This window comes from Tachyglossus aculeatus, chromosome 19 (genome assembly GCF_015852505.1).
Source record: "Tachyglossus aculeatus isolate mTacAcu1 chromosome 19, mTacAcu1.pri, whole genome shotgun sequence".
Classification (NCBI taxonomy): domain Eukaryota; kingdom Metazoa; phylum Chordata; class Mammalia; order Monotremata; family Tachyglossidae; genus Tachyglossus; species Tachyglossus aculeatus.
In genome coordinates, this window is record NC_052084.1 from 21,728,144 (window position 1) to 21,754,063 (window position 25,920).

The window sequence follows — 25,920 nt, forward strand, 5'->3', positions numbered from 1 at the left end:
GGAGGGGGGGAGAGGGAGAGAGAGAGGGAGAGGGAGGGAGGGAGAGAGAGGGAGGGAGAGAGAGAGGGAGGGAAGGAGGGAGGGAGGGAAGGAGGGAGGCGCGGCGCGGCGGGGCTCCAGAACTCCTGCAACAGGGAAATGAAGCGGGAAGGCGGGACGACGGCTGCCTGCCGGGGACAGGCGGGAGGAGGAGGAAGAGGAAGGGGAGCAGGAGGAGGAGGAGGAAGGGGAGCAGGAGGAGGAGCGGCGGCGGCGGCGGCAGGGCCCCGGGGAGCCCAACGCTGAAGGCGCCGCCGCCCGGGCGGAGGGGAAGCGCGCGTGCGCGCAGGGCCGGGCCACGGCTCGGAGAGCGGCGCGCGCGCGCGAGCGCGGGCAGGAAGACCGGGGGGAGGGGGGAGGGGCACGGACGGACGGACGGACGGACGGACAGAGCGCGCGCGCCCGCTCGCCTCAGCGCTCGCCTCAGCGCCCGCCCGCCTCAGCGCTCGCCTCAGCGGCGGCGGCGGCGGCGGCGTCCGGCCCCCCTCCCGCCCTCCCCGGCGCCTCTATGGCGAAAGCGGACAATGGATTACGATTTCAAGGCGAAGCTGGCGGCCGAGCGGGAGCGAGTGGAGGATCTGTTTGAGTACGAGGGCTGCAAAGTGGGACGCGGCACCTACGGGCACGTCTACAAGGCGAGGAGGAAAGATGGGTAAGCGGGCGGGCGGGCGGGCGGGGGGGGCCCGGACCCCCCCGGACCGACCCCCCTCCCCCCCCGGGCACCCCCCCCGGACAGACCCCCGGCGGCGGGGGGCCCGCGCCGCCCCCGCCCTGCCCTCTCCCCCTCCGGGCTGCGGCGCGGGGGCCCGCCGAAGGACCGGTCCCGTGGGGGTCTCGGGGGGGGGGGGGAGGAGGAGCAGGAGTTTGGGGGGCTCCTGGGGCGGGGAAAAGGAGGAGGAGGAGGAGGGGGACGCCTCTTCATTCATTGCATTCATCCAGTCCGTCGTATTTATTCATTCATTCATTCAGTCGTATTTATTGAGCGCCTACTGTGTGCAGAGCGCCGGACTAAGCGCTTGGGAAGTCCAAGCTGGCAACATACAGAGACGGTCATTTATTGAGCGCTTACTATGTGCGGAGCACTGGTCTAAACGCTTGGGAAGCCCAAGCTGGCAACATAGAGAGAGAGCCCCTACCCATTTATTGAGCGCTTACTGTGTGCAGAGCACTAGACTAAGCGCTTGGGAAGTCCAAGCTGGCAACATCTAGAGACGGTCCCTACCCACTTATTGAGCGCTTACTGGGCGCAGAGTACTGGACTAAACGCTTGGGAAGCACAAGCTGGGAACATACAGAGACGGTCATTTATTGAGCGCTTACTATGTGCAGAGCACTGGACTAAACGCTTGGGAAGCACAAGCTGGCAACATAGAGAGAGTCCCTACCCATTTATTGAGCGCTTACTGTGTGCAGAGCACCGGACTAAGCGCTTGGGAAGTCCAAGCTGGCAACATCTAGAGACGGTCCCTACCCACTTATCGAGCACTTACTATGTGCAGAGCACTGGACTAAACGCTTGGGAAGCACAAGCTGACAACATACAGAGACGGTCCCTACCCATTTATTGAGCAGTTACTGTGTGCAGAGCACCGGACTAAGCGCTTGGGAAGTCCAGGTTGGCAACATCTAGAGACGGTCCCTACCCATTTATTGAGCGCTTACTGTATGCAGAGCACTAGACTAAGCGCTTGGGAAGTCCAAGCTGGCAACATCTAGAGATGGTCCCTACCCATTTATTGAGCGCTTACTGTGTGTAGAGCACCGGACTAAGCGCTTGGGAACTCCAGGCTGGCAACATCTAGAGACGGTCCCTACCCATTTATTGAGCGCTTACTATGTGCAGAGCACTAGACTAAGCGCTTGGGAAGTCCAAGCTGGTAATATAATAGAGACGGGCCCTGCCCATTTATTGAGCGCTTACTGTGTGCAGAGCACCGGACTAAGCGCTTGGGAACTCCAGGCTGGCAACATCTAGAGACGGTCCCTACCCAACAGCGGGCTCACAGTCTAGGAGGGGGAGACAGGCGACAAAACAAAACATTAGTAAGTAGAATAAATATGTACAAATAAAGTAACTAAATAAATAGAGTAATATATACATACAAACATATACAGGTGCTGTGGGGAGGGGAAGGAGGTAAGGCCGGGGGGATGGGGAGGAGGAGGAGGGGAAGGAGGGGGCTCAGTTCATTCATTCAATCATATTTATTGAGCACCTACTGTGTGCAGAACACTGTACTAAGCGCTTGGGAAGTACAAGTTGGCAGCATGCAGAGATGGTCCCTACCTAACAGCGGGCTCACAGTCTAGAAGGGGGAGACAGACAACAAAACATATTAACAAAATAAAATAAATAGAATAAATATGCACAAATAAAATAGAGTAATAAACACGTACAAACATATATGCAGGTGCTGTGGGGAGGGGAAGGAAGTAAAGCGGGGGGGGGGGATGGAGGGGGGAGGAGGAGGAGTTTGTGGGGGTTCGTTTGGTGGCTGGGGGAGGAGGAGGAGGAGGAGGAGGAGGAGGAGGAGTCGGGGAGATGGGCCTGCCCTCCTCCCCCCTCGGGATCAATCAATCAACCGTATTTATTGAGAGCTTACTGTGTGCAGAGCACTGGACTAAGCGCTTGGGAAGTACAAGTTGGCAACATATAGAGACGGTCCCTACCCAACAGTGGGCTCACAGTCTAGAAAGGGGTCCCCACCGGCTCCAAGGAGACCCCCCAAAACTCTTCCTTCCCCGTGTCCTGACCCCGAGACCGGCCAAGCTCTCCCCGCCTCCAGGCCGGACCCCCGGGCCAATGTGCCCCCCCTTGCATTCATTCATTCAATTGTATTTATTGAGCGCTTACTGTGTGCAGAGCACTGGACTGAGCGCTCGGGAAGTCCAAGTTGGCAACATATAGAGTCGGTCTCTGCCCAACAGTGGGCTCACAGTCTAGAAATCCTGGGCCCTTGGGCCCAGGAGCCCCGCTCGGCCCGGGCGAAGGTGCCCGGGGGCCGCACACGGGGAGAGAACCGACGAGGTAAAGACATTTCCATCGCTTCCATAGACCCCCATCATTCATTCATTCATTCATTGATTCAATCGTATTAATTGAGCGCTTACTGTGTGCAGAGCACTGGACTAAGCGCTTGGGAAGTCCAAGTTGGCAACATACCCCATCGGGGTCCGGGCCCTGCCAACTTGACATCGGGGCCAAAATTGGTTCCCGCAAAGTGGCGGCCCCAAGGAGGGATAGAGAGTACATCGGAAAGTAAGTTAACGGACAGGTTTTCTGACAGGCGTTTAATAATAATGACAATAATGATGGCATTTATTAAGCGCTTACTATGTGCAAAGCACCGTTCTAAGTGCTGGGGAGGTTACAGGGTGATCAGGTTGCCCCATGTGGGGCTTACAGTCTTCATCCCCATTTTACAGATGAGGTAACTGAGGCCCAGAGACTAATAATAACGATAGCATTTATTAAGCACTTACTATGTGCAAAGCACAGTTCTAAGTGCTGGGGAGGTTACAGGGTGATCAGGTTGCCCCACGTGGGGCTCACAGTCTTCATCCCCATTTTATAGATGAGGTAACTGAGGCCCAGAGACTAATAATGACGATAGCATTTATTAAGCACTTACTATGTGCAAAGCACCGCTCTAAGCGCTGGGGAGGTTACAGAGTGATCGGGTTGCCCCATGGGGGGCTCACAGTCTTCACCCCCATTTTACAGATGAGGTAACTGAGGCCCAGAGAATAATAATAATGATGGCATTTATTAAGCGCTTACTGTGTTCAAAGCACCGTTCTAAGCGCTGGGGATGTTACAAGGTGATCCGGTTGCCCCACGGAGGGCTCACGGTCTTCATCCCCATTTTACAGATGAGGTAACTGAGGCCCAGAGAAGAGAAGCGACTTGCCCAAAGTCACACAGCTGACAGGTGGCGGAGCCGGGATTTGAACGCGTGACCTCTGACTCCAAAGCCCGGGCTCTTTCCGCTGAGCCACGCTGCTGCTCTAAGCAGCGTTTACCTCGAAGACCATCGAGGGAGCTTGATGTTTTCGCGCATTCGTATGGATGATTCGGTTTCCCATAACCAGCCGGCGTTCCGTCCCCGATTTTGGTTTCCCGCTTTTCCCTTCCCGGGGCTGTCACGCCAAATCCATGGCCGCCCTCCTCGGGGTGGGGGACGGGGACACGACCCCTACTGTCACGTCAGACTTTAATCGGACCTTTCTCACGCCTCGTCCCACAGCCTAACTTATTCTCTAGTCTTGACTAAAAAAAGTTAATCCATGCCATGATTTTGCCGTGTTTCAGCAGTCCTTCGGTCTGGGAAAAACTACCGATGCCCTACACACACTTCGGACTTGCACCGTTTAAATAATATATTGTGTAAACAAGCAGTCGAACGTTGCGCATTTTATCGTCTGTACTTTCTCATAATAAACCAGCCGCAGTCTACTATATAGGTATGCACTTTGTTCTTGAAAGGTGCCTTCCTTAAGAAGCGGTGATTGTCTTTCTTCGGGATGACAAGTCTGTTAGCCAGAAACCTTTCAAGATGAGTCTTCTCTGTGGTCATAAATATCGCAGCGTCCTTTCTGTAGTAATAAAGTTCTCAGGTGATAGAATAATCACGAAGGGATTTTAAAGGAGAGGAAGAACAGGACATAACAACCAACTGGAGCCGATCAAAACTCCGGGAGAATGTGGAAAGGATTTGTTTTGTTTGATTTTAAACATTAAATGTATTGCAGTCATTTGAAAGAATGTTCAAAACCTTTTTCGTCGTTGTCGATGTTTGTGGTGTGAACACAGTGGTGTCTCCAGACTTTTTGGGCCTGGGACTTTCAGGGAGGCCTTGGTGACTTTTTCCTCATTTCTCCCCTCCCGATGCTTCTTCCACCAAGAAGGTGTCGAGGATTTTCATATTGAGAGGAAGGAATAGGGCTAGTAATGTTGAAACTTCCGAGGAGGGAAGGAACCCATTATCACTTAAGCGATAATAAGGAGCACAGTGGGGAGCAGGGAAGATCAATTGGTCGATTAATCAGTGGTATTTATTGAGCACTTACTGTGTCCAGAGCACAGCACTGAGCACTTGGGAGAGTTGAGTACGGAAGAGACGTGATCCCTGCCCGCAAGAAGCTTACCGTCTAGCGGGGAAGATGGACATCAAAATAAATTCCAGATAGAGGAAAAGGGAGGGTTTAAGGATGTGTCCATAAGTGTGGTGGTGCCAGGGTGCATATCAAGTGCTTAAGGGGTACAAATCCAAATGCCAGGGCAATGCAGAAAGGAGAGCGAGTAGGGGAAAAGAGGGCTTAATAATGGAAGGCCTTTTGGAGGAGATGTGATTTTGATAAGGCTTTGAAGATGCGGACAGTGGTGGTCTGTGGTATATAGAAGGGGGAAGGAGTTCCAAATCAGAGGATAAGGGGTCGGTGGCAAGATTGACGAGATTGAGGTACATTGAGCAAGCTGGTTCATGAGGAGCGAAGTATGTGGGCTGGAGTGTAGTGGGAAATCAGCAGAGTGAGGTGGGAGGAGACGAGCCGATCGAGTGCCTTAAAGTAGACCGTAGGGAGTTTCTGTTTGACGTGGAGGTCGATGGGTGACCGCCGGGCATTCTTGAAGACGGGGGAAACGTGGACTGATCGTTGTTTTAGAGAAACGATCCGGGCAGCAGAGTGAAGGGTGGACTGCACTGGGGCGACAGAGAAGGCAGGAAGGTCAGCAAGGAGGCAGATGCGTTAGTCAAAGCGGGATTAGACAAGTGCTTGGATTAGCATGGTAGCAGTTTGATGAGGAAAGGTGGTATAATAATAATAATAATTATGGGACTTGTTGAGCGCTTACTATATTTGAAGCATTGTTCCTAGGGGTGGGGTAGATACAAGGTACTCAGGTTGGACACAGGCCCTGTCAATCAATCAATCAATCAATCGCATTTATTGAGCACTTACTGTGTGCAGAGCACTGTACTAAGCGCTTGGGAAGTACAAGTTGGCAACATGTAGAGATGGTCCCTACCCAACAGTGGGCTCACAGTCTGGGGGGGGGAGACAGAGAACAAAACATATTAACAAAATAAAATAAATAGAATAACTATGTACAAGTAAAATAGAGTAATAAATACGTGCAAACATATATACATATATACAGGTGCAGTGGGGAAGGGAAGGAGGTAAGGCGGGGGGGTCAAGGGGGGAGGAGGGGGAGAGGAAGGAGGGGGCTCAGTCTGGGAAGGCCTCCTGGAGGAGGTGAGCTCTCAGTAGGGCCTTGAAGGGAGGAAGAGAGCTACTTGGCGGATGGGCAGAGGGAGGGCATTTCAGGCCCGGGGCTTGACGTGGGCTGGGGGTCGACGGCGGGACAGGCGAGAACGAGGCACAGTGAGGAGATCAGCGGCAGAGAAGTGGAGGGTGCGGGCTGGGCTGGAGAAGGAGAGAAGAGAGGTGAGGTAGGAGGGGGCGAGGTGATGGACAGCCTTGAAGCCCAGGGTGAGGAGTTTCTGCCTGATGCGTAGGTTGATTGGTAGCCACTGGAGATTTTTGAGGAGGGGAGTAACATGCCCAGAGTGTTTCTGGACCAAGACAGTCCGGTCAGCAGCATGAAGTATGGATTGAAGTGGGGAGAGACAAGAGGATGGGAGATAGGAGAGGAGGCTGATACAGTAATCCAGACGGGATAGGATGAGCTTGAACGAGCAGGGTAGCAGTTTGGATGGAGAGGAAAGGGCGGATCTTGGCAATGTTGCGGAGCTGAGACCGGCAGGTTTTGGTGATGGCTTGGATGTGAGGGGTGAACGAGAAAGTGGAGTCGAGGATGACACCAAGGTTGCGGGCTTGTGAGACGGGAAGGATGGTAGTGCCGTCAACAGTGATGACGGCACTGTGTCCCACATAGGGCTCACAGTCTTAATCCTCATTTTACAGATGAGGTAACTGAGGCCCAGAGAAGTGAAGTGACTTGCCCAGGGTCATACAGCAGGCACGTATGACTTACTCTCGGCTTCAAGGCTGTCCATCACCTCGCCCCCTCCTACCTCACCTCCCTTCTCTCCCTCTACAGCCCAGCCCGCACCCTCCGCTCCTCTGCCGCTGACCTCCTCACTGTGCCTCGTTCTCCACTGTGCCTCGTTCTCCCCGTCCCGCCGTCGACCCCCGGCCCACATCCTTCCCCTGGCCTGGAATGCCGCCCTTCCACACATCCGCCAGAGTAGCTCCCTTCCTCCCTTCAAAGCCCTACTGAGAGCTCACCTCCTCCAGGAGGCCTTCCTAGACTGAGCCCCCTTTTTCCTCTCCTCCTCCCCCCGGCTCTACCCCCTTCCCCTCCCCACAGCACTTGTATATATTTGTACAGATTTATCACTCTATTTATTTTACTTGTACACATTTACTACTCTATTTTGTTAATGATGTGCATATAGCTGTAAGTCTATTCTGACAGTTTTGACACCTGTCTACATGTTTTGTTTTGTTTGTCTGTCTCCCCCTTCTAGACTGTGAGCCCGTTGTTGGGTAGGGACCGTCTCTATGTGTTGCCGACTTGTACTTCCCAAGCACTTAGTACAGTGCTCTGCACACAGTAAGCCCTCAATAAATACAATTGAATGAATGAATGAAAGTGGCAGAGCCGAGATTAGAACCCATCACCTTCTAACTTCCAGGCCCGTGCTCTATCCACTAAGCCACTCTGCTTCTCATCCCAAAGTTCATTCTAATGACTAGCTGTGGGTTAACCAATTAGTGAGTGATATTTCCTGAAGGCTTAATTACGTGCTAAACATTGTACCAAGCGCTTGGGAGCGTACAGTACAATAGGGTCGGTGGATACGATCCCTGCCCTCAAGGAGCTTTCTGTCTAATCCAGATCCACTAGACATTTTCACCAACCAACCAAAGATATAAAAACCGCTGAAGATGAGCAGGAACTGGGAGCTTGTATGTATACTCTGTCATAATCATTCATTCATTCAATCATATTTATTAAGCGCTTTCTGTGTGTGGAGCACTGTACTAAGCGCTTGGAAAAGTGCAGTATAACAATAAAGAGTGACGATCCCTGCCAGATGCAGTCAGTGAGGATCACACAAACTTAGAACAGGGCCAACATACGGTAGAGAAGCTGAAGGGGAAGACATCCAATGGAGGACTTAATGAAGAAACAAGCTAGACAAGCAGCGCGGAGATGTTGTGGAGATAGAACCAACGGGATTTGGGAGCCAGATCGAATGTATAGGTTGAATAAGTTGTCGAGGACAGTGCCATAGTTAGGGGCTTGTGAGACAAGATTGTCTTGTATTGTCTACAGTTCTGAGAAAGTGTAGGGGGAAGGTGTAGGGTTTGGATAGGAAGATAGAGAGTTCTGTTTTGGACGTAAGTATCTCTCTATCGCTGTCCTCTCTCCTTCTCTGCAGTCTCATATTTTCTCCTGCCTTCAGGACGTTTCTACTCGGATGTCCCGCCGACATCTCAAACTAAACATGTCCGAAACAGAACTCTTCGTTTTCCACGGAAACTCTGTGCTCGCCCTGGCTTTCCCATAACCGTAGCCACCATCCTCCGTATCTCACGAGCCTGTAACCTTGCCATTATCCTCAACTCATCTCTCATTCAACCCTTATATTCAGTTTGGCCCCAGATCCTGTCGGTTCTGCCTTCACAGTATTTGGTAAAATCCACCCTTCTCTCTCTATCTAAACTGCTACTACACCGATCCAAGCACTTATCCTGTCTCATCTTGATTCCGGCATCAGCTTCCTTGCTGACCTCCCTGCCTCCCGTCTTCCCCCACTCCAGTCCATACTTCACTCTGCTGCCTGGATCGGGTTTCTAAAAAAAGTAGTTTAGTGTCAGATTTCCCAACTCCTCAAGAACTTCCAATGGTTGTCCATCCAATCCCCGCATCATACAGAAACTCAGCTCGTCCCCTCCCGCCTTATCTCTCTGACTTCCTACAAGGGCCCAGCCCACAGACTTAACTCCTCTAACACTAGCTTGCTCACTGTGCTTTGAGCTCATCTGTCTCACCACCGACCCTTTTTCTCATGTCCTCCCCATGTCCTGCAATTCCCTTCCCCTCCATATACGATAGATCACCACCCTCCCCTCCTCCAAAGCCTTATTAGTATCACATCTCCTTCAAAAGGCCTTCCCTGTTTAAGCCTTCTCTTCCCCTACTCCCTCTCCTTTCTGCATTGCCCCGGCATTTGGATTTGTAGCCGTTAAGCACTTAATAGTAACCCCACCCTCAGGCCCACTGCTCTTATGTACAGTAAGAGAAGCAGCGTGGCTCAGCGGAAAGAGCACCGGCTTGGGAGCCAGAGGTCATGGGTTCTAATCCCGGCTCCGCCACTTGTCAGCTGTGTGACTTTGGGCAAGTCATTTAACTTCTCTGTGCCTCAGTTACTTCATCTGTAAAATGGGGAATTAAGACTGTGAGCCCCACGTGAGACAACTTGATCACCTTGTATCCCCCAGCGCTTAGAACAGTGCTTTGCACATAGTAAGCGCTTAACAAATGCCATTATCATCCTCATCATCTGTAAGTTATTTTAATGTCTGCCTACCCTTCTAGACTGCAAGCTCCTAGTGGGCAGGTGACCTGTCTACCAAATCTTTTACATTGTACTCTCTCAAGTGCTTAATACAGTGCTCTGCATACAGTTAATACTCAGTATTAACTGGTGGATTTGATTGGATTTGGATTTGATCCTTCTCCTCGTGACCTTTACCAATATCCTCCTCCCCTCCACTTCACCCATTCACCATTGGACGGCTCATCACTCACTGTTGTACAATGTGTTACCTCACCAACATTGAAATCCTACTTTCTTTAATTGCCTTTTTCCCCCCCAACATACCCCTCCCCACCACACTGTCCTCTGTTTTACGGAGAATTCCGATCTCTTGGCCCCTCTATCCCCTGGTCCATCATGCCCCATTTGGAATGCCTCTCTAAATACGATTCTCTTGATTCACAGATCCATGCCCTCTTCACTGACCTGAACTCCTTCATCCCACACTGTCCCTCTCACCACCAACCCCCAGCCCTGGATCACCTCCACGGTACACACCCTCCTCTACACGTTTATGCTGTGAACGACACTGGCCGAATCCAGGCATTAGGCCGACTTTGACCATCTCACGTTCCTCCTCACTGCTCTAACCTCCCTCTCCTTAGATCGTCAGTCCCACTTTTCTTTTATTGACTCCCGTGGCCATGACCCTCACCAACTATTCCAGACATTTAACTTCCCCTGGAAACCCCCAGTTTCTCGCCCCCCTCTCTCACTCCTGATGATTTTGTCAACTACTTTGTTGTAAAAATATATCAGGTGTGACCTCCAAAATCTCCCCTCTTCCTCCGATCTCCCTCCAGTTTTTTTTTATGGCATTTGTTGAGCACTTATTAGGTGCCAGGCCCTGTACTAAGCACTGGGGTAGGTCGGAGCAGCGTGGCTCAGTGGAAGGAACACGGGCTTGGGAGTCAGAGGTCGCGGGTTCTAATCCCTGCTCCGCCACATGGCTGCTGTGTGACCTTGGGCAAGTCACTTAACTTCTCTCAGCCGCAGTTACCTCATCTGTAAAATGGGGATTAAGACTGTGAGCCCCACGTGGGACAACCTGATCACCTTGTGTCTGCCCCCAGCACTTAGAACAATGCTTTGCACGTAGTAAGCGCTTAACAAGTACCATCATTATTATTATTTAGAAGCTAATCAGGTTGGACACTGTCCATGTCCTCCATTGGGCTCACAGTCTTAATCCCTGTTTTACAGATGAGGTAACTGAGGCACAGAGAAGGGAAGTGACTTGCCCAGGCCACACAGCAGACGAGTGGTAGAGCCAGGATTAGTACGAAGGTCTCTCTGACTCAGGCCTGTGCTCTATCCACTAGGCTACAGTGCTTCTCGTTGTGGGCAGGGAACAATATTGCTTAGTACAGTGCTCACCACACAGTAAGTGCAGAATAATTATGACTGATATTTAGTTTCTCATCAAATCCTGTCGGTTGCTGAGTAGCAGTGTGGCCTAGTGGAAAGAGTATGGTCTGGGGGGGGAAGGGGGTCACAGGACCCAAGTTTTAATCTTGGCCCCACCACTGCCTGCTGTGTGACCTTGGGTAAGTCACTTACCTTCCCTATGCCTCAGATTCGTCATCTGTAAAATGGAGATTCAATACCTGTTTTCTCTCATTAGTCTCCAAGCCCCTTATGGGTCAGGGACTATGTCCAATCTAGTGATTGTTTATCTGTTAGTAGTGTTTATTGGTAGTGAGTCTTATTCTGTACTACACTCTGTTAGAGTGGTCTTCATCCCTCGGGGGGCTAGCGGTCTGAAATTAAAAGGGCAATAGATTCATAAGGAGAAAAACCCAACCAAGTTGTAGGACAGCATGAAGACAACAGCAAAACTCAATAGGGTGCTGTGGCAGGAGGAGCTGAATTTCAAGCTCCTTGTGGCTCAGCTCCCACTGTCACAACTGTGGCCACGCTGGCCATTTCAGCAGTAGCCGGCCCAGTGTTTCCAGGGCTTCCCTGCTGTAGCCTCTTTTCTCTGTCCCGTCAGGGAGGTGAGAGGCAGTTCAGGCTTTAGGCGCCTCGGTGACAGAGCTAGAGCAGAGCTGGGGCGGGATCCCGGGCAGGCAGCGGGGCCGTCCGGGAGAGGAGGATGCCGAGAGCTGGGCGGGTTGACGGGAGAGGGGCATTTTCCCAGAGAAATCACGCAGCCGTCTTTTAGAGAGGTCTGGCTTAGGGCCCTGATAGCCGCAATGGCTTTGCACAGTGCTTGGCACGTAGCAAACATTTAACGGATGCCGTCATTATTCTAGTTATTATTATGGTTTAATTATCGGCATTACTGCACTGCCTTTCCAAAGTCTGCCTCTTCTTCTCCATCCAATCTGCCATCCTGGTTCTCCAGGTCCCTGTCATCTCTAGACATGGGCAGGGAACCTGTCTGCTAATCAGTCAGTCGTATTGAGCGCTTACTGTGTGCAGAGCACTGTACTAAGCGCTTGGGAAGTACAAGTTGGCAACATATAGAGACAGTCCCTACCCAACTCACAGTCTAAAAGACTGTTAATTCTGTTGTACTCTCCCACGAGCTTAGTACAGTTCTCTGCACGTAGTAAGCGCTCAGTAAATACCGTTGATTGATTTGGGCCATAGTGGTTAGAGCACGAGCTGGGACTCAGAAGGTCATGGGTTCTAATCCTAACTCTGCCACTTGTCTGCCGAGTGACCTTGGGCAAGTCACTTCACTCCTCTGTGCTTCAGCGCTTAGTACAGTGCCTGGCACATAGTAAGTGCTTAACAAGTTCCATTATTATTATTCAGCTATCTCATCGGTAAAATGGGGATCGAGACTGAGCCCTACATGGGACAGGGACTGTGTCCAACCTCATTAGCTTATATCCACCGTAGCACTTAGTACAGTGCCTGGCACTCAGTCAGCACTTAACAAATACCATAATTATTATTATCGTCCCGACTTAACTGCTGTAGCAGCCTCTTTGTCTCTTCTCCAGTCATTCAGCTGCCTAGATCCTTTTTCTAAAACATTGTTCTGTGCGTGTCTCCCTAAGCCTCAGTGGTTGCCCACCCATCTCTGCATCAAGGAAAAATCCTCAGCATTGATTTTCAAGACACTCAATCATCTCTCCCCACTGCGTCTCCTCCCCAAAACACCCACACTTTCCCCTGGTGTCTCTCCTGCGTCACCAAAGCTCACTGCTGTCATTCCTCTCAAGTCAACCCATTCACTGTGCCTTGGTTTTATGATTCCTGCTGTTGACCTGTTGTCCTCATCCTCACCTCCCATGAGGACGCCCTGCACCTTCCCGCTGTTGGGTAGGGACCGTCTCTATATGTTGCCAACTTGTACTTCCCAAGCACTTAATACAGTGCTCCGCACACAGTTTATAGTCTTCTTTCTACCTGTGATTTATATTAGTATCTGTCATTAGCTTCTTCCCCCCTTTCTCCAACCCCCCGGCTCTCAACACTCTCTGCTACTCTCCCATCCTTCCCAGCGGTATCCTCAGAGGAACTCTCCTCCCTCCTCTCAAGTGCTACTCCGGCCACCTGTGCTTCTGACCCCATTCCCTCTCATCTTATGAAATCTCTCGCTCCATCCCTTCTCCCCTCCTTAACTTCCATCTTCAACCGCTCACTCTCCACTGGTTCCTTCCCCTCTGCCTTCAAACATGCCCATGTCTCTCCCATCCTAAAAAGACCCTCTCTTGACCCCACCTCACCTTCTAGTTATCGTCCCATATCCCTCCTACCATTCCTTTCCAAACTCCTTGAACGAGTTGTCTACACGCGCTGCCTCGAATTCCTCAACACCAACTCTCTCCTCGACCCCCTCCAGTCTGGCTTCCGTCCCCTTCATTCCACGGAAACTGCGCTCTCAAAGGTCACCAATGACCTCCTGCTTGCCAAATCCAACGGCTCCTACTCTATCCTAATCCTCCTCGACCTCTCAGCTGCCTTTGACACTGTGGACCACCCCCTTCTCCTCAACACGTTATCTGACCTTGGCTTCACAGACTCCGTCCTCTCCTGGTTCTCCTCTTATCTCTCCGGTCGTTCTTTCTCAGTCTCTTTTGCAGGCTCCTCCTCCCCCTCCCATCCTCTTACTGTGGGGGTTCCCCAAGGTTCAGTGCTTGGTCCCCTTCTGTTCTCAATATACACTCACTCCCTTGGTGACCTCATTCGCTCCCACGGCTTCAACTATCATCTCTACGCTGATGACACCCAGATCTACATCTCTGCCCCTGCTCTCTCCCCCTCCCTCCAGGCTCGCATCTCCTCCTGCCTTCAGGACATCTCCATCTGGATGTCTGCCCGCCACCTAAAGCTCAACATGTCGAAGACTGAGCTCCTTGTTTTCCCTCCCAAACATTGTCCTCTCCCTGACTTTCCCATATCTGTTGACGGCACTACCATCCTTCCCGTCTCACAAGCCCGCAACCTTGGTGTCATCCTCGACTCCGCTCTCTCATTCACCCCTCACATCCAAGCCGTGACCAAAACCTGCCGGTCTCAGCTCCGCAACATTGCCAAGATCCGCCCTTTCCTCTCCATCTATACCGCCACCCTGCTCATTCAAGCTCTCATCCTATCCCGTCTGGACTACTGCACCAGCCTTCTCTCTGATCTCCCATCCTCGTGTCTCTCTCCACTTCAATCCATACTTCATGCTGCTGCCCGGATTATCTTTGTCCAGAAACGCTCTGGACATATTACTCCCCTCCTCAAAAACCTCCAATGGCTACCGATCAATCTGCGCATCAAGCAGAAACTCCTCACCCTGGGCTTCAAGGCTCTCCATCACCTCGCCCCCTCCTACCTCACCTCCCTTCTCTCCTTCTACTGCCCAGCCCCGCACCCTTCGCTCCTCCACCACTAATCTCCTCACTGTACCTCGCTCTCGCCTGTCCCGCCATCGACCCCCGGCCCACGTCATCCCCCGGGCCTGGAATGCCCTCCCTCTGCCCATCCGCCAAGCTAGCTCTCTTCCTCCCTTCAAGGCCCTGCTGAGAGCTCACCTCCTCCAGGAGGCCTTCCCAGACTGAGCCCCTTCTTTCCTCTCCCCCTCGTCCCCCTCTCCATCCTCCCGTCTTACCTCCTTCCCTTCCCCACAGCACCTGTATATATGTATATATGGTTGTACATATTTATTACTCTATTTATCTATTTATTTATTTATTTTACTTGTACATTTCTATCCTACTTATTTTATTTTGTTGGTATGTTTGGTTCTGTTCTCTGTCTCCCCCTTTTAGACTGTGAGCCCACTGTTGGGTAGGGACTGTCTCTATGTGATGCCAATTTGTACTTCCCAAGAGCTTAGTACAGTGCTCTGCACATAGTAAGCGCTCAATAAATACGATTGATTGATTGATTGATTGATTGATTAGCTTGTAAGCCGACTGAGGGCAGGGATCCTGTCTTCTAATTCCCTTGTACCCTTTGAAGCATTTAGAGTGCCCACAGTACGGTATCGACAAACGCTATCAATAGAGCAGACTTCTACAACTTTACACTCAGAGCAAGCAGTGTAGAATTGCAATATGAGTACTGTTGTGGTCTTGGTTTGATTTATTAACCGTTTTTACAACATTCAGCCAAGTGCATTATTTCCTGGATTGGAATTACTTAGACCGCTGTACTACTCGTCATTCATTGGAATTATTTAGACCAATGTACTACTCGTCATTATACAGTTGTGTTTATGGAAACGTTCCTTTATTTGTGAGTGTGTTGTGGAACCAGAAATTGCAAAAAGAAAAAGGAAATGTTCATTTTTCCAACAATGGGAAGGTTGCAGACGTGGCTGTGGATATTTGTCTTTTCACAAATAGATAATAGTCTTACTTCCTCCAACAGCTATTTTGAGAGTAAGCTTATATATAATTTACTGGAAGAGAGATTGTCTCAGGAGAAACAGCAGGATGTAATTCAGGATACGAGTGTGTGACAATTGTTCTTTATTGAGGTGTCAAGTTCTTTATTAGCAAGTAATTTAGAGTGATTAGCAAGAGAGCCTTTACAACCATTATAGTTTTTATTCAATATTCATTCATTCATTCAATCGTATTTTTTGAGCGCTTACTGTGTGCAGAGCACTGTACTAAGTGCTTGAAAAGTACAATATGATTTACTGCAATTTGTGGTTGATTAAATAAAAGCATTCCAGGTGGGTTATTTTAATACATTGATGGATGGCACTATCCTTGTACCATGTTTATAATTTTTCTGGTGAAGATTTACTTAATATCACTTATGATTGTGGTTGAAAAACCAATTAAAAAAAACTTGGTAGACTAGACTTTTAATGATTACTAATGGCATAGGAAGAGACTTTTAATTAAACCTTTCTTCCCTGAAAATAGTTCTCTGTTTACTAGCCCAATACTCTGAACAGGAGGTAAACCGTGTTGGCTTTTGGTGATCAATTGATCTTTATAGTAAATACTTAAAATACCATTTTCCCACATGTTGGTAGTAGCAAGATCATATGATGTGATATGCTACACATTTTGAGATAATTGTGTTAGGTGAGTAACCTATGCTTTAGGTTTTCTTTCTTGAACTTTTTTTTGGGGGGGATATCTGGGGCTGGCAAATGGAAGTGTTTTTTTTTTTTTTTAAATGGCATCTGAGGGCTAAATACTGGACTGGGAGAGTTCTCACAGTTGAGCTAGACAAAGATTCTTTAGCAATAATGGGAGTAGGAGAGAAAACAAGGATATATCAGGGAGTAGTAAAAATAAATCAGGATAAAATAGCTGAATAAATAACTACAGTGTATGTCTCTATAAGTGCTGAGAGGCATCCCTTTTCAAAACAATGGCTCATTAACTTTGGCAATATAGAGCTAAATTTCTGTGCTGTTTGCCAGAAATGAATGAAAAAATTTTTTTGTGCTGCTAATTTATTTTTTCAAGAGTGAGTACTGTTCTGCAGGAGACATTGCTAGATTTATTCTGTGAAAATCAAAGAAATGGAACTATTATTAGTACCACAAAACGCAGCTCATTTAATATAAGGCTTCTTCCATCCCTTGTATATCTGGTGAGACTCGTACAGGTATGAAGAGGAGGGGGAACAGACTAGCTCAGGGTCGAAGTTGAACGGCCTACATCTTCACCCTGGGATTCAGATGTCTAGAAAGTAGGGGAGATGTGGTAAAGTTGCCATCTCTGATTAAGTCATCCTTTCCCTGGCACCTTCTCTCTGCTGTGTCTCCTATGCACTTGATCCGTGACCTCTGGATATTTGCTATTTGCCTCACCCTCAGCCCCACAGCACTTATGTATATAGCTGTAAATTAGACATTATAAATTATGTATTTTAGCGTGTCTCCCCCTCTAGACTGTAAGCTTGTTATGGGAAGGGAACATACATACCAACTCTTGTTGTGTTATACCTTCCCAAGTGCCTAATATAGTGCCTTGCCCACAGTAAGTGCTCAGTAAATACCACGATCGATTGAAGCGTTAATGGTGTTCATGTGTAGGAGTTCCTGTGAACCTGTTGAGCTTGTTAGGATAATAAGCCTCAGCAGTTCCGGGAGGGGCAGGGAAGAAGAGAGAGAAAGAAAACACAGGTGTGTGAACGTCGGTTTGTTCAGAAGTTTGATTGGGTCAAAAACTGGCCCCGCTTTCCTAGCCTTAGCTTGAGATGGACTGTAGATTTTTTTCCCTGTTCAAAGCTATTGTGAGAATACCCGTTTTCCTTCATTCTTCAACTGTGAGCCCGGTGTGGGCTAAGGACTGTATCCCATTTGATCATCTTGTAGCAGCCACAGCACGTAGCATGTTGTTAGCACTTAATACCGTTATCAGTACATGAATGTATTGCCTGCTTCCGATTTTTCAGAGCCATTAATATAATCTATGATAATCTGTTCCCTTTTGATATTATAGAGAAGCTGCATGGCCTAGTGGGAAGAGAATGGGCTTGAGAGTCAGAGGATGATAATAATAATAATTGCATTTATTTAGTGCTTAGTATGTGCAAAGCACTGTTCTAAGCCCTGGGGAGGTTACAAGGTGATCAGGTTGGCCCACGAGGGCTTACAGTCTTAATCCCCATTTTACATGAGGTAACTGAGGCCCAGAGAAGTTAAGTGACTTGCCCAAAGTCACCCAGCTGACAGTTGGCGGAGCTGGGATTTGAACCCATGACCTCCAACTACAAAGCCTGTGCTCTTTCCACTGTGCCATGCTGCTTCTAGGATGTGGATTCCAATCCCGGCTTCGCCACTTGTCTGCTGTGTGACTTTAGGCAAGTCACTTAACTTCTCGGTGCCTCAGTTAGGCACCAGGATGTCCCGGAATGGCAGACAAAGTTGGGATGTGGACCATGGCTTTCTGAGATCTCTGTAGGTTGGGGAAGGCATGTTGGTGGCTATTCCTTATGGAACTGCCACCCTTCCTTTTCCTTCCGCTCTCTTTCGTAACCCATGTTAGCCCTTTGGAATTGGAGAAGCAGCATGGCATTGTCTATGCTCATTGTGGATGAGCAGAGACTGAACTCCTTATCTTCCCTCTCAAACCCTGCCCTCTCTCTGACTTTCCCATCACTGTTGACGGCACTACCATCCTTCCTGTCTCACAAGCCTGCAACCTCGGTGTCGTCCTCGACTCCGCTCTCTCGTTCACCCCTCACATCCGATCCGTCACCGAAACCTGCCAGTCTCACCTCCGCAACATCGCCAAGATCCGCCCTTTCCTCTCCATCCAAACCGCTACCCTGCTCGTTCAATCTCTCATCCTATCCCGACTGGATTACTGCATCAGCCTTCTCTCTGATCTCCCATCCTCGTGTCTCTCCCCACTTTAATCCATACTTCATGCCGCTGCCCGGATTGTCTTTGCCCAGAAACGCTCTGGGCATGTTACTCCCCTCCTCAAAAATCTCCAGTGGCTACCAATCAATCTGCGCATCAGGCAGAAACTCCTCATCCTGGGCTTCAAGGCTCTCCATCTATCCCCTCGCCCCCTCCTACCTCACCTCCCTTCTCTCCTTCTCCAGCCCAGCCCGCACCCTCCGCTCCTCCACCGCTAATCTCCTCACCGTACCTCGTTCTCGCCTGTCCCGCCATCGACCCCCGGCCCACGTCATCCCCCGGGCCTGGAATGCCCTCCCTCTGCTAATCCACCAAGCTAGCTCTCTTCCTCCCTTCAAAGCCCTACTGAGAGCTCACCTCCTCCAGGAGGCCTTCCCAGACTGAGCCCCCCTTCCCTCTCCCCCTCCCCATCCCCCCACCCTACCTCCTTTCCCTCCCCATAGCACCTGTATATATGTTTGTACAGATTTATTACTCTATTTTACTTGTACATATTTACTATTCTATTTATTTTATTTTGTTAATATGTTTTGTTCTGTTGTCTGTCTCCCCCTTCTAGACTGTGAGCCCGCTGTTGGGTAGGGACCATCTCTATATGTTGCCAACTTGGACTTCCCGAGCGCTTAGTACAGTGCTCTGCACACAGTAAGCCCTCAAGAAATGAATGAATGAATGTGTCTGGGAGTCAGAAGGTCTTGGGTTCTAATCCCTGCCCCACTACTTGCCTTCTGTGTGACCTTGGGCAAGTCACTTCACTGGGCCTCCGTTCCCCCATCTGTAAAATGGGGATTAAGACTGTGAGCCCCGTGTGGGACAGGGGCTGTATCCAACCCAATTTGCTTGTACCCACTCCAGTGCTTAGTACAGTGCCTGGCACACAGTAAGCGCTTAACAAATGCCAGAATTATTATTATTATTATGTCCTGACTCCACTTCCTATTCAGGGTTGATAGGTTCTGGTTTGCGGCGCCCCAGGTGACTTTGTCACAGAGGTATTTCTTGGAATGAGCACAGAGCTGGGAATCAATCATATTTACTGAGTGCTTACTATGTGCAAAGCGCTTGCAGGCATACAGTACAGCAGAATTAGCAGAGATCAGCACTTAGAATAGTGCTTTGCACATAGTAACCGCTTAACAAATACCATTATCATTATTATTATTATCTTCCCTACCCATAATGAGCAGCTCTGCCACTTAACTTGTCATGTGACCGTGGGCAAGTCACTTGCCTTTTTCGTGGCTCTGTGTTTTCATCTGTTAAATGGGGACGAAATACTTGTCATCCCTCCTTCTTAGATGGTTAGCCCCATGTGGGACAGGGATTGGGTACAATCCAATTACCTTGTATTTGCTATCCCAACATTTAGTACAGACTTGGCACTCAGTAATCACTTAAATTACATTATTATTCTTGTTGCTACTCAGGATTTTAATATTTTCTTGGGGGTTCTAGTTGTAAATATTTTTATGTCTGTCTTCACTGTTAGTGTAAGCGAGACACATGTCCCTTTCTTCTGCTGTAATTACCCAAAGGCTCAGTACAGTACATTGCTCCCGGGGGGCCTTCAGTAAATACCACGACTCCTACTAGGTCACAGGGGCAGACGGGAAGGGAAGAAATGGGCAAGAGAGTGGCAGATTCGCTGACAGCCTAAATTACACCTTTCAAAAGAAAGGTGAATGAGTGTTTGATGGAACTTAACGGAGCTCAGTGGAGTTGGTATGCCCCTCAAAGGTGTGAAAAGGGGCACCATTTAAGAGCAACTGCCCATGCCTGATCTTGGGAAACAGAAATAACCAAAGCCAAACCCAGAGAGGGAGAGTCATCAGGGCAGCTTGGAGGGAGTTTGGAGTTTTGCTCCTAACACCAACCTACTCACTGTCTCATGTGTCTTATCGCTGACCCCTTCCCCGACATCCTCGCTCTTGTCTGGAACTCCCTCCGCCTCAGTCAATCAATCAATCAATCATATTTATTGAGCGCTTACTATGTGCAGAGCACTGTACTAAGCGCTTGGGAAGTACAAATTGGCAACATATAGAGACGCCTCAAATGCGACAGACCACTACTCTACCCTCCCCCAATACCCTACTAAAAATCCCATCTCTTTGAAGAGGCCTTTCCCAGACTAGAGCCTCCTTTCTCCTATCCACCCTTCCTTCTGCATCGCCAGTGCACTTGGAATCTTACCTTGATTTCACCCTACCCCCAGGCCCTCAACATTGATGTTTGTATCCTTATAATGATAATAATAGTGGTATTTGTTAAGCACTTACTATGTGCCAAGCACTGTTTTAAGTGCTGGGGTAGATACAAGGTAATCAGGTTGTCCCATGTGGGGCTCACAGTCTTTATTCCCATTTTACAGATAACTGGGGCACAGAGGAGTTAAAGTGACTCACCCACCACACAGCTAACAAGTGGCAAAGCCGGGATTAGAACCCACAACCTCTGACTCCCAAGCCTGTGCTCTTTCCACTAAACCAGGTTGCTTCTCACTAACTCCCATTTCTAGACTGTGAGCCCACTGTTGGGTAGGGACCGTCTCTATATGTTGCCAACTTGTAATTCCCAAGCGCTTAGTACAGTGCTCTGCACAAATTAAGCGCTCAATGAATACGATTGAATGAATGAATGAGTGCATTTCCCCTGTCCTTATGGGCAAGGATCACATCTACCAATTCTCTTGTAGGGTACCAAGTGCTTAGTACAGTGCTTTTAGTACAGTGCAAGCGCTTAGTACAGTGCTCTGCACATAATAAACGCTCAATAAATACGATTGATGATAAGCACACAGTACTTCCAGAAATATGACATAGTACACAGTGTGTTGAGAATAAAAGAAAGCAAGGGTCAGATTTTAAGCCTCATTGTGAATAGGAGTGAGTTAGGTATTTTTATTTACTGTCTAGTTTTGTAGGAAGTGTAAAGAAAGTGAAATCACCGAAAATAGTTGTAGTTAGTCTCTAATTGCTCAAAGCTAATATTTTCACACTATATGCAAGTGGCAACTTGCACAAAGTCCAGAGGTAGAGTGCATGCTAATGTATAAGAGAAAATATAGTACTTACAGTTATTAAAGGAAAGGCATTTAATATTAATGCTGATATTAGGGTGATTTGTGCTTGCTCTGAAAAGGGGAATGAGGTAGAGGAAACACAGGGAAACATTGTATGCACAGAAAATGGGAAAAAAAAGTAGCCTCCTTGTTCATGATGGAAAAACTCATCAGTAGGAAATTTCTAAGAAGCGAAAGTGAGTGTATCTGTGCAAATAGGTGAACTAAAGCTAAACAGAAGCCCAAAGTCTGTTTGCATACCTCTAGACTGTAAGCTTGTTGTGGGCAAGGAACGTGTCTATCAACCCTGATGATGATAATAATAATAATAGTATTTGTTAAGCACTCACTATGTTCCAGACATACTAAGCGCTGCGGTGGATACAAGCAAATCGTTTTTGCCATTTTAGTTGCTCTCATTTTTTTTTTTTTTTTTTGGGTAAACACAGCGAGTCTGTCAGCCAGTGTTGGAGGGGGGCCATCTGTTGCAACTTCTCATAGCAATTACTCCAAAAATACATCCACAGCTGTGGCTGCGTAAGGCTGACTACAGAGTGGAAGGGGCATCCAAACTCCATTCTCAAGTGCCGCAGTCATCCACACATCTGCACATAATCCTAATCAAACCTGTGCGGGGAATCACGTCTACCAACTCTGTTGTATTGTCGTCTCCCAAGCACTTGGTACGCTGCTCTGCACACAGTAAGTGCTCAATAAATAGCACTGTTCGATTGATCAAAGGAAGACCTTCAAGAGGAGATGTGATTTCAGAACGACTTTGAAGATGGAGAGACGCGGACCATGTCCACCGTGAATACCTTGTATCTACCCAGCACTTAGAACAGTGCTTGACACATAGTAAGCACTTAACAAATACCCTCATAGTAATAATGATGATAACGGTTATTGTTATTCTTAGGTTTTTGAAGAGAGGTGAGATGGGTGCAGAAAGACATTTTAGAAGAAGGATCCAGACAGCAGAGGCTGTAGAGCCTGGAGATTGGGAGGTCAGCAATCAGGGCTGTTCAGTAGTCTGACCTATGACAAATATCTGGATAATAATAATAATGACATTTATCTTAATAAATTTATCTTACTATGTGAGAGCACTGTTTTAAGCACTGGGGAGGTTACAAAGTGATCAGGTTGTTAATCCCCATTTTACAGATGAGGTAACTGAGGCACAGAGAAGTTAAGTGACTTGCCCAAAGTCACACAGCTGACAGTTGGCAGAGCCGGGGTTTGAACCCATGACCTCTGACTCCAAAGCCCGGGCTGTTTCTCAGCATAGTGGATCAGCGGATCAGCGTAGTGGTGGTTTGGATGGAGAGGAAGCGGGTTCAGGGAATGTAAAGATGCGGCATGGCTTAATGGAAAACACATGGGCCCGGAAGTCAAAGGACCTGGGTTCTAATCCTGGTCCTTCCAGTTACTTGCTCCGGGATCTTGGGCAAGTCGCTTCACTTCTCTGGGCCTCTGTTCTCCCTCCTAACTAGACACGAGCACCAAGGTTGAAAGGAGCCACATCCAACCAAATTAATTGGTATATATCCCAATGCTTAGAACATGATGCTTAGGATGTGATGGAGAACATAGTAAACACTTAACAAGACCATTTTAAAAAATAAAGGAAGAATTGAAAGGATTTGGTGAAAGTCTGAATGTCAGGATTGGAATAGTATAAATTCTGGAGGCGGCTGATGGGTTGCTAGAATTGAGATGCTGATAGTCAAGGAAGACCTAGTGGAGGAGGTAGAATTTTTAGGAGGACTGAGGTCTGGTGGACTTGGAGGGGAATTTGCACTGTTTCAAAATATTTGCTGACCACCATCTTCAACCATTCACTTTCGGTGGCTTCTCTGCTCCTAATTTCAAATAGGCTCATGTATCCCCATCTAAAAAAACAAGCAAACAAAAAAAAAACCCATCCTGTGATCACATGGCTCCCCCCAGTTATCGCCCCAACTCCTTCCTGTCATTTCTCTCCATATTCCTTGAGTGAGTTGGCTGCACCCACTTTCTTTATTTCCTCTCCTCCAATTTTCTCCTTGACCCCCTCAAATCTGACTTCCATCCTCTTCACTCCTTCCCCCAATAAGCCCTCATTTCCCCTACTCCCCCTCCCTTCTGCGTTGTATATTTGCACTTGGTTCTGAATCTTTTTAAGCACTCGATATTCACCCCACCCTCTTTCCCCAGTACTTCCGTACATATCCATACTTTATTTTAATGTCCATCTCTTCCTCTCGATCATAAGCTCCTGGGGGCTGTGAACTTCTCTACTAACTTTGTTGAATTGTACTTTCCCAAGCGTTTAATACAGAGCTCTACACGGTAAGTGCTCAATACCAGTGATTGATTATGATAATGCTAGATGTAATCTGTTTGAAATTTCGGCGAAGTTTTCATGTAATCCCTCATGACAGCGTCATTGATAAGCGTTCTTTTGTGGGCAGACTGCACAGCCAGTCTAGTGGTCACACATAAAGGGTAGTCACCTGTTATTTAGTGTCATCTTGGGCACAGACTTGTGGTCTTAGGGATCAGGCAGCAAACCTGTTCTCCAGTTCTTACTTCAGGTAACTAGCAACTACTTTTTCTGGATCTTTGAAAGCCTATGAGATTTGGGCTTCCAGTCCTCAGTGCCATATACCAAATTAACTCTGAGTTAAAACAAACACTGTTCTTATTTTGGGAAAGTAAGGGTCCAGTGGTCTGTTTCCTTGGTTCTTAGGGCTTAGTACAATGCTCTGCACACAGTAAGAGCTCAGTGTGTACGATTGACTGATTGACATAATGAGGAATTGAGGGAAAGAAATACAGAAGGATAAAAGATGAAGGGGAAAGGTGGAAATCAATCATTCAGTAGTATTTATTGAGCAGCCACCTTATACAGGGCGCTCTGTTAAGTGCTAGGGAGCATGTAATAGGGTCAGTAGATACGATCTCTGCCAGCAAGGAGCTTACAATGTAGCAGGGGAGACCACCACTAAAATAATTTGCTGTTAGGAGGAGGAAGGAAACGTGGATTTGTATATGCTGATGCGTAAGTAATAGCTTATGTAAGCTGTGTACTGAGATGCAAAGTGGGGGTTGTAAGGACACAAATGCATGTAGAAATGATGATGCTGCAGGTCGCGGGAATATAAACTGGGCCAAATTCAAAGTCAGAGAAGGCCTCCTGGAGGCGATGTGATTTCAGAAGAGTTTTGGGACCAGGGAGAGCTATGGCCTGGTGGATTTCCAAAGGTCGGGAGTTCCAGTTTGGGGGAAGGAAATGAGCAGTGGTTTTGCGGCATAGTGAGTAGGTTAGTTTGAGTGGGACAAAGTGTACGAGCTGGAATGTAGAAGGAGAAGAGAGTGGATAAGCAGGAGTGAAAGAATTGATCGGGCACCTTAAAGCCAGTGGTCTGGAATTCCTGCTTGTTGTGAAGATGAATTGACAAGCACGGTGAAGGTTTGAGAATCGAGGTGGTAGGGAAGGCGAAGAAGGGGGCGGAGAGGAAGGGAAAGGAGAGGTGATTGCTGTAGCTGCTGCATCTACAAGTACGGTCCCCTTCTGTGAACTCGCAGGAGCTCAGGGGCTTGTTGAAGGACGATCCGGCCGAGTCAGGGCCAATGCCGTTCATTGACAAAGCTACCCTGTGGCTTTGGAGTCTCGTTACCTGCTCCGTCCCCAAAGCATCGCTCCGGCTCCATGGGCAGACGCAGGATAAGATGGGAATCTGGGCCGCAAAACTTAAAGAAGAGCATTTTGGTTTATGTCGTAGGTGGCTGCAGTTTGAGAACCCAATGTGTGATTTCAAGTGAGTACGTTCCCTACTATATCAGCGTATTAATAACAAATACCTGCTCAGCGTATTTGAAAAATGACCTCCACATGATCACGATGCATTCCTGATCATACCTGAAAAGAGTAGAAGCACATTCCTAGCTTGGAGTCATTTAAAAAAAATTAGATTGGGTTGGGTTATTTGTCCAAGCCAGGTCAATGTTAGTAACTGTTTTTAAGTTTACTCCTGACGGTTGTGTCTTTTCCCTCTATTTTTATCTACATGTGCTGCCTATGGCTGGAAGCCAGATGATTCATGGTCTTTCACGAGCTCTGCGGCATTAGAGCTATTTCTTATGCAGTACAAATAGGTGTAAAAATATACATGGGAATTGTCTGTTGGTGTAAACTGTTCTATTGTCCTTGTCTTATTCTCCTTTTTCTCTTGCTGCAATTTCCTCCCCATGAATTTAGTTGTCATACCGTTTTGAATAATGCATGTCAGTGTTTAAAATAAACTTTTTTCAATTGACCTATTTAGGGATATGGAGCTTCGTAAAGCAGTGAAATGGAAGGGGGAAGGAACTCTTGGTTTTTAGTGGGTAATATGTGTTAATGAGCCATGTTCTTGCTTCCGTCATTTGCATAAAAGCTTCATTTTAAACCAAACGAACATTAAATTGTT

The 25,920-nt window shown here is 48.2% G+C and overlaps 1 protein-coding gene across 3 annotated transcripts in view; it reads left to right on the forward strand.

Annotated features, from left to right (window-relative positions):
- Window positions 1-546: 546 nt before the first annotated feature.
- CDK19 (cyclin dependent kinase 19) overlaps window positions 547-25,920 on the forward strand; it is a 281,016-nt gene continuing 255,642 nt past the window's right edge. For 2 of the 3 annotated variants that reach the window (XM_038760794.1, XM_038760796.1), the window contains exon 1: window positions 547-691. In XM_038760794.1, the coding sequence (XP_038616722.1) occupies window positions 564-691 (128 nt within the window). In that variant the 5' untranslated portion in view covers window positions 547-563. The remainder of the gene's footprint in view (window positions 692-25,920) is intronic. The other variant, XM_038760797.1, reaches the window with a different exon arrangement.